We start from the raw sequence: 9,087 nt of genomic DNA on the forward strand, positions 1-9,087 counted from the left end.
TGCATGTCTAAAATGCAGTCCAATTCATTTATACCATTTTCCTATGTCATGGTGTTAACTATGCTGTCTTCCCATGTTTAACAACACATAAACAAGGAAGACACATTACGAGACCACCTGAAACTTTTGCCACAGGCCCAAACCGGTGTCTTCACTTAAAACTGTACAAGAGAGAACTCTCTATTCTAACAAGCATTCCATGAACTTCCACATTAGGCTAAACACCATTTACTATACACATTCTTCCACAGCTCTCACCGCTTATTACCTCCATAGTTTTTTGGTCTTTGTTTTTTTTTTAATATTTACTTATTTTTGAGAGAGAGAGAGAGAGAGAGCGAGAGAGAGCAAGCGAGAGCGAGCACGGGAAGGGGAGGGGCAGAGACAGACAGGGAAACACAGAATCCTAAGCAGGCTCTGCACAGTCATCTAGAACCTGACATGGGGCTCAAACTCACAAACCACGAGATCATCACCTAAGTGGAAATCAAAAGTCAAATGCTTAACCAACTGAGCCACCCAGGCGCCTGTCTACCTCCATAGTTCTTAGCATATCATATTAAAATTCTTTGTTCCCCTTTGTCACTCCACATTAAACTGTAAGCTGCTTGAGTTCAGGGACACTGTCAAATTGCTCATTTTTGCATTCCCAGAGCCTACCACAGTCCTGACTTAATGATAACAGTAGCTGAATTCTGTTATTCTAGACCCATTCATAAGAGGTAGGAAGCAACTGCCTGCAAAAAGCCAAGGCAGAGCTCGAGACTTCTGGGCACCTTTTTTTTAATCAAAAGGCAACATTTTATTATCACCCCTGAAAGGAGCAATATGCAAAACTTTTCTTCTTAAGTATTTCACAACCATTTTATCTTTATATTCCCAAATCTGTTTGGCTATAAGTTGGTGGGGGTTTAATGATTAAATCTAATAACAATTGAGTTGAATTACTCTGCCAAGTAAATGAACACGTTTAGAAATTTTCAGGTCCACCAGAGTAAGCCTAGGGTCAAGACCCTGAAGAATGCCTTCAGTTTCCCTGTATATTAATGCAAAGGGAGAAATGCAATAAGAGCTCATCTCTGTCTCACAAAGATAGCAGAAGAGATTATTTAAGAAAGGGTCTTGTCTTCTTCAAGAAAAAGAAGTATGAAAATTCAAAGGATTATTATTATTCAATATTATTCCTGAAAGCATTTGTTATTCTGGTCTGATTAGAGATAAGGTTAACTTTTAGTAAGCATAATCCTATTTTTTTCAAGTGACCCCTATGGAGACCTCTCTCTGCAGTCCAGGTATAAATACTTGTTTAAAATCCAGTTCAGTTCAAATTATACTGATTTGGGATTTAAAGAGTTATAAACTACATTTATTCTTGCCAACTTTTAAAAAGATGACTAAAAAGGGTAGAAAAATGGGACATTATTACATTTAAAAATAGAATTAAAACTTTTTATCTTTCAATGTTCCTATAGTACTTCTCCCTGTATCTACTGCAGTGTTTAGTTAAACTCAAGTGTGACCCTAAGTAGAATAGTGTGGTATAATGCACTGGGCTGGGCTAGGACTCAGAACCAAGTTTAGAGCTGAAAGTTCTCTATATCCCAATATTCTCATCTGTGAGGTGACCAGATGTACGTATTTTACTGTGCTTCAAGAACTTAAAAACTAGATTAAGACATATAAAACAATTTTGAAAAATTAAATGAGAATTTACTCATTTATTAGACTTTCCCTCAAAATAATGAGAAAATCCGTGAAAATCTTTAAAAGTTAGGTCAAAAACAAGGATGCTGAACCTAATTTTATTTCAGATAGACTGTAAAATAATTTATAGTACAGTTTCAAAATCTTTATGTTATTAAGATATGAAAGTAAAATCCTTTACCTTTTCTAAGTCTTCAATTTCAGAACTGAAGTTTTTACCCTCATCCATCATTTCCTCTTCTTCAAGAGTTCTTTCATCATCATAGTCATGGACCAACATCTCAGCAGTGGGGTCAAAATCATGATCCTCAGAAGACAAAGACCCAACTGGAATGAAACAAACTACATCACTTTACACATTCACAATGCTACTTACAAAAGAAAATAATTTGTGTTCTTCTGCCAGTCCCTTTTAATGTTTATGTGTAAGGTTTATTAAATGCATTTACTATATACACTCAACAGGTTATAAAGACCATACAGTTCTGAAAAGATATCTAAATCAGCAAAAGAACAAGGCAGAGTAATTTAACAACACTTTAATAAGAAGTCTAGTCCATGAGAACACAACTTATAATAGTAGCAAAGTGATTTAAATGGAGCAGTCCTTAAAAAATGATCTAAGAGAAAAGTTGAACCTGTTTATCAGTTTAATACATTTGTCTAAAAGCAAAAGAAAAATGTTACAAGGACTATGAATGGAAGATTTCACAAGAAATCTATTAGACACTAAAGCTCAACACTTCAGGCAAAGAGAATATAAATTCTGCCTAATTATAACCCTCAAAGATACAAAACAATAGAAACAATAGAAATCTGGTTCCCAGAACAAATAAAAGTTTTTTTGAAGCAGCTATACAGCAAATCAATCTCTAAAACTACTGTCACTTTTCATGTCCACACTGTATTTCAAGCTCCCCAGCATTAACCAGACAGGCATTGAACTGTAAGAACACACTTTTCTTTGGACTACTAATAATTAGTTTTTAAGGGTATGTGAAGGAAATAACAGAAAATCACATCTAAAAGTTTCTGGGAGATGTACCCAGTTGCAAGCTGTTTTGGCCAATTCATATTTGTTTATAAAATTGTAATGCTTTTTAATAGCAAATATGAAGTCAACAGGATACTCTTAAAACCAAGTTGAGAAATGAATAAGATCCGCAATCCCAAGAAAATGAAACCAAATTTATGAAAACTGGAATTTTCTCCATTTTACTCTCATATCTAATTCAATCAGACCAGTGACTCTCAGAGCATAGAAGGAAAGAAGTACCACAATCTTTGGGTAGAGGAAAAGAGAAGTGGAAGGAAGCAGATTCAACATAAAAAGTTTGGTCTGTTTTTAGTCAAGCTATTTAACATTTTAAATTTCAAACATTTAAGGACAGTGTGAAATCATTACCAAAACTCTGAACAACACCAAAGATTTTTCACTATGAAAAAAAACCACAGACATAATTCAGTGATTTTGATTCTGAGTTTGAAGAACTGTAATCATCAGTTCTAAAAATAACACAATTTCTATGGCACTTAATTCTTTAGGAAGCTTACATTCATTATATGATGTTATGTTTTTAATGTTAAAAGATTATCTGTGCATTTTAAAACCTGTCAAAGTACAGATTTTAAGTACAGAGCTTAATTTTAAGCAGAAAGATGAATATTTATTAAAGAGCTCAAAAGCAGAACATCCACCATTACGAATTTTCTATTTTGAGGAATTCCTGGAAACCTCTGTAATATTACTAAGGTCAGGGATGAAATAGATGGTAACTTTTCCACCTCTTTCAGGCACAGCTCTGTCCTCTTTTGTAATCCCCATATCACTTGTCACAGCACTCTTCCTTCTTAAACTAGAAGGTATTCAATAAGGGCCAGAAAGCAAATGGCCTGAGGTCTACTCTAGCCTTTGTCCCTGGCTTGCTGAGGACCTGAGGCAAGTCATTTCAACTTTCTGGGCCGAGTCCAGTTTTTCATTTGTAAAATGCATAGTGCTGGCTTAGATGACCTCAAGAGTCTCTTCTAAGCTTTAAAATCTTTAAAATTGGGTAAATGATTAAAAACAGGTTATAAAAGTTTGTTTAAACACCAAAACTACACAATCTTCTTGCTATTTAGATTGCAACTTCTTAAAGGCAGACAGTGATGCAAAATGGAAAAATTCCATTATCATCCAGATGTTTGGCATCATGTATATAAATATTCCTTCCTGAAATCAGTTATGACAAAGAAATGCTTGTCTCAAAATTAGAAAAACTTTTTAAAACAATTTTTAAACGTAAAAACATAGATAGCTATTTTAAAAACAACCACAAATTTCTTCTACTCGGTGACCAATTGTTTTATACTTTCAATGATAATGAAGTGAGACCTTAAAAGACACCTAAATATTGTACAAAATAATACACAAGGAAACGGGCTCTTCACTCTAAGGCAACATGTTGTAAGGGAAGATTTCTGAACTTTTCCAGGCTCTATTAACTAGGTGACTCTCAATGGAGTTATTTAAAAGTCTTCTCAAGTGTAAAATAAGAGAGTTGGCGTAGTTCAGAGGTACTTTTCCTGGAGACTCTTAGAGGAGAAAGAGGCAGCCAAAATGGGGCTGGAAAGGGGGTGAGAAATTAAACAAAGCTGTCCTCTCCCTGATGGGATTCAGGGGCTCCAAAAGCCCCAAAATGTATGCAATTATGCATATGTGCAGACTTCTGGAGACCATCTCTTGCTGTCATCATATCCTGACAGAAGTTTCTGATTCCAAAAAGGTTAAACACTGTACTAGATGATCTAGGGTCCTCTGACCTCAAAAATTCTGTATTAGCACTTTTCTGTGTCAAACTTGGAAATTCTATGTTTCTTTTAAGGTAGCTTTACCTAACTCTCATATTCCAATTTTAATAGAGCCCATAGACATTTCTCAATTATGAAAAATTTAGAAGAGAAAATAAGGAGAGATAGGGAGTCATGGTTAATAATCCATATAAGTAATCCCAAAGTTTCGACAAATTAAAGAGTCGGTTTCTCGGGGAAAAAATTATTATCTACACTAAATTGCAAAAGGTAGTGGAAAGTTGATTTGGGATTAACTGTTTTGGGCTTGGACAAAAAAAGACATGTGAAAATTAAAGACATAGTACTTAAAAAGAACACCTGTCAGTTAGCAGCTTTGTAACAAGTTATTTTTTCAACATGCAAGAAAAAAAAAAGAGAAGTGTAACAGTTCCTTCCTCGAACAACTCAATTACCAAAGTGATGAAAAACTCGCAGGACAAATTTTTGTGGGAAAACCTGTAGCAATAGATCTCTGAGCCCCCCATTACCCTGTGGGAGCCACTGAAGAGGTAAGAAAATAGGACAAACCTGGGCTCGAACTTCCAAAAGAAGCCTAGGAGAGAGAAGAAAACGTGAGGTTAGATCGCGCAGCCCGGGGAAGAGGCAGCGCCGGCAACAGGGCGCAGAGGAGGCGGAGCCCAGCGCTCCTCCGCAGCTGCCAAAAGTACAAGACGTAGCTTCGCTCCAATCGCTCCCAGCCCCTTTCGGGCCCCTCTTGGCTGCCTCGCCTTCCTCCCGGAGTCCCCAGTGTGCAAACTCGCAGACCCGGGACGAAGCCCAGAGTCTAACAGGCAACTCCAAGCCCCCAAACCGTCCTTTGGAGCTCAGCAAGTTACAAAGCGAAGAAGCAAAACCCAGAGCCGTTGCCTCGCAGTCCCGTCTCCGACATCTCGGGGTCTCCCAAATCCCACCTGGCTCCCCACGGAACCAAACACCACCTCGCAAAGCAACACCGTTTCCTGGAAGGGAATCGCCCTCGGAGCACCTAGTCTACCCCCTGGGGCCCGGGAGCCCCAATTCTGAGGCTGTCCTCTAACCCGAGCGTAGGCCAGCTCGAAACAGGACACTCGCCCCCAAACCAAAGCGCAAGCCCCCCATTCTCTCTCCCAAAACTGGAAACGCGGCCCCTCAGTCCCAGAGATGCTAGTTCCCTCCAGGGTGTTTAGGCCATCCATAGAGCCCCTCGCCCCAGCGAGCTCCAGTCCAAGGGGCTCCTGCTGCGCTACCCCCTCCCCCCAGCTCACCAGTCCCGGGGGACATGACCAGGGCAGGTTTGCTCGCCCTGCCTCCTTCCTCCAGGCCAGAAGAAAGTGAGGCTACCGAGAGCCCCAGGAAAAAACGTCGAGAGTCTTGGACAGCCACCTCACACCCAGGGGCTCCCGCACCTCCAGGGCTGCGGGGCGAGGAGTCCCGCTCGCCTCCCGCGAAGCCCCGCGGCCGCGCATCCCGCTTGCCTCCGAGCTCGGAGCAAAGTGGAGCGTGAGGTTCCTTGGCGCCGCAGCCCTGACCCGCTGGGCCGGGGGCACAGAGCACTCCTCCCGCAGGACAGTGGCGCAGCCCGCTCCCCGCTTTGCAATCCGGCCGCGGATGGGGAGGGGGGGGCTCGGCCGGTTTCCACCCACTCTGGCCCTAGAAAGCGGCGCCGAGGCTCCGGCGGCCCGCGTCAGCTGCCTGGGGGGGCACGGCACGGCGCTGTCCCCAGGCCAGGGCTCGCTGCCGCCGGTCGCCACCTCCCGTCCGGCCCCGTCGCCCGGCCGGGTCGGGGCCGGAGCCGCCGCGGCCTAGTCCCGGAGGGAGACCGCTCCCGCGCCCGCTCCCGCCCCCCGGCCGGCCCCGCCACGGCCCGTTGCCGCCCCGTGGCCCCCGCACCGCCGCGCCGCCCCCACGTTGGGCCGGGGGAAGGGCCCCGGATCCCCCAGGCCGTCTCCGGGGCCGCGGGGGACCGCCGGGCGCCCGCGCTAGCCCGGCCGCTCCTGCCCGGTTTCCCTGCTCACCTCCGCCATATTGGTACCTTTAGGGCGAACGAGCAGCGCCGAGCCCAGTCCCCGGATGGGGCGCCTGAGCCAATCGCAGCCGCCGCCGCCGCCGCGGTCCGCCCGGCACCCGCCCGGCGGCAGAGGCGGCTCGGCCCCTTATAGGGCAGGGCGGCCCGCGACGCCCCCGGCCCGCTCGCACGCCCACCCCGCCCGGCGCCGCCCGGCGCCCCACGCCGCACCCCGCGCTTGCTGCGGACGGGCCGCTGCACACCCGCGCTCGCCCGCCCTCCCCTTCTTGGTCGGAGTAAAGTTCCTGCCGAATTGTAGGCAAGTGGGGGACGGATGGAAACTCGGGCGTGGGACAGACCCACGTCCAGGCAGCCGAGGCCGAAGAGCTGGCCGGGGCAGCGGAGAATCGACCGACTGACCGACACTCTAGTCCGGTAGGACGTTGGGGGAGGCCGGCAGGAGACGTGGAGGGACAACTCGACAGACTTCCCTAAGTAAAAAGAAAGAAGGTGACCGATGGAGTAGACTGATGGACACGAGAAAACCCCGGGAAATGGGAGAAGTGACTGATGGACGGCAGGGTCAGTCCAGAATGGGAGGCGGCGACCGGGCACCTTGCGGTTTTCCCGAAGAGACCTGAGAAATGGGGGATACAGGTCAACATGCACTGGCTCGTGGAGTGGACGATGGAAGTGATCGTTTGCCAGACAGGCTTTGGAAGGTAGTGACAATAACAGAACAGGCAAAAGATCAAAAAGGCAAAGAATGATGAGTAGACTTGCACAATTCAGAGAAGACACTCAAAATATAAACTGTGCACGTACCCCAAAAAATTAGATCTTAAGAGGTTTTGAGTCACCAAATAGTCCAGGGCACACACTTGATAGAACAGTGGAAAAGCGAAAATAGTAGAATCAAGGCCCTGAGTCGGGTCTCAAAAATTCTACCTCCATCCCAGAAAGCCAAACATTTGCTTAAAATGAAAACTAGGTCAAAAAGAAAACTAGTCCTGTGGGCAAGTGGATGGATGGAGAAGGAAGGACAAGGCTTAACAGATACACATACTCCTGCACGTGCCTTCCTCTTCATTGGAAGAGGTAAATCTAACTCCTGGCAGATTCATATCCATCTGAACAACTTTAAGCAAAGTACACAGAAATATTCATTAACAGTTCATGGGTAGCCCACAGAGGTAAATCCTGCAAGCTTCAAGCCATCATGCCAAGTTGCCTTGGCACACCATTGTCTTAAAGCAGGAAGCAAGAAAGAACAATACATATGGAAAAGAAAGTTTAGAATGTGGAAGAGAAAATTTTGGCACATCCATGGGTAAGTCAGATATAAATACAATCATAAGTATGGCAGGACACCCACAGAGAGACATGCACAGGAGAGTGATCTCAGACATAGAGCTCTTCTCCCAGTTGTTGCTAAAACATGTAGTATTAAATGATAGAGTTGAGGTTTTTGCTAAGAAATTGAGAGCCTTTTTTGAATTCTAAAACTTGCCATACTTTTAGTCCAAACATGACAGGTTTGCTTTTATGCTGGGATCACCTTTGATTCTCCCCTCCAAGAGAATACACGGACGATGAAGCTGAAGATATGATTATGGATAGGAGAGCAAAGGGTTACTTTTAACATTTTTGCCAAGGCATCTTAGAATTAAAGTTACTCCCCTGGCAAAAGTTATTTATTTATGGAAATTTTAGGGAAAAATCACTTCAACCATTTCAAAACATCATAAAGACATGGAAAATTACACTTTCCCTGCTGTGAAAGATATCTTTCGACCTTTTGTCCAGTCAAAGCTGAACTTTGAAACCAGAGGCTTGGCACACGTTGTATGTGCTGTCCCCAATGAGGCGTTTAGAGTTTTCAAAGTAAAAAAAATAAAAAAAACATTATTGTTTGTTGAAATTGAGTGCAGGTGATTAACTTCAGAAATGTTGCAGCAGGCACGCCCTGTGGACAGAGCCATTAAACAGTGCCCTGATCTGCTTGACCACAGCATGAGCCCCCATAGACTAGGTCAGGGATCTGAATCATGAAGTGTCTCCAACAACCTGCCTTGTACTTAACACTAGGAGAAACGTTTTCTTCATAGCAAAATTTGGCTAATCCAAATTACCTGTGGTCTTAGGTTCCATTTTGCCATGTCTGAGAAATACAGAGACTCATGTACTCGGATGAACTTAGTAGAGCGTCTGCAAATTCTTTTTTCATTAAACTGCAAAGATTACATATAGGCATTTATAATTTTGACTGCTTATATTCTCTCCATCAGAGTACACTGTTTATGTAGCCTTTGCCACGTATTAAATAAGGATTCACAGAAAAATAGTGAAACTAAATAAATTTGCAGTTTAAGGAAGCAGAGCTACTTTCTCACCTTCCAATCACTAGAGAAAAAGTTTACTGCCCAGTCTTACATAACACATTCCTTTTATGATAAAGTGTGTAAAGTCTACTTATGTACATGGATCTTTCATTCTCTTTGATGACAAGACTTCCAGGAGTTGGTATAGATATAAAGTCCCCTGTTCCAGGGAATGTAATAAAAAAT

The 9,087-nt window shown here is 43.7% G+C and overlaps 1 protein-coding gene across 2 annotated transcripts in view; it reads right to left on the bottom strand.

The window, feature by feature from the left end:
• MIER3 (MIER family member 3) overlaps positions 1-6,325 on the bottom strand; it is a 33,393-nt gene extending 27,068 nt beyond the window's left edge. The window contains exons 1-2 of one of the 2 annotated variants that reach the window (XM_049649486.1): positions 5,065-6,325; positions 1,886-2,031 (exon numbers count right to left, since the gene is read on the bottom strand). In XM_049649486.1, the coding sequence (XP_049505443.1) occupies positions 1,886-1,984 (99 nt within the window). In that variant the 5' untranslated portion in view covers positions 1,985-2,031; positions 5,065-6,325. Of the gene's footprint in view, positions 1-1,885 lie in introns of both variants that reach the window. The other variant, XM_049649485.1, reaches the window with a different exon arrangement.
• Between the last annotated feature and the right edge of the window lie 2,762 nt (positions 6,326-9,087).

The sequence above is a fragment of the Panthera uncia genome (genome assembly GCF_023721935.1).
Source record: "Panthera uncia isolate 11264 chromosome A1 unlocalized genomic scaffold, Puncia_PCG_1.0 HiC_scaffold_17, whole genome shotgun sequence".
Lineage (NCBI taxonomy): Eukaryota > Metazoa > Chordata > Mammalia > Carnivora > Felidae > Panthera > Panthera uncia.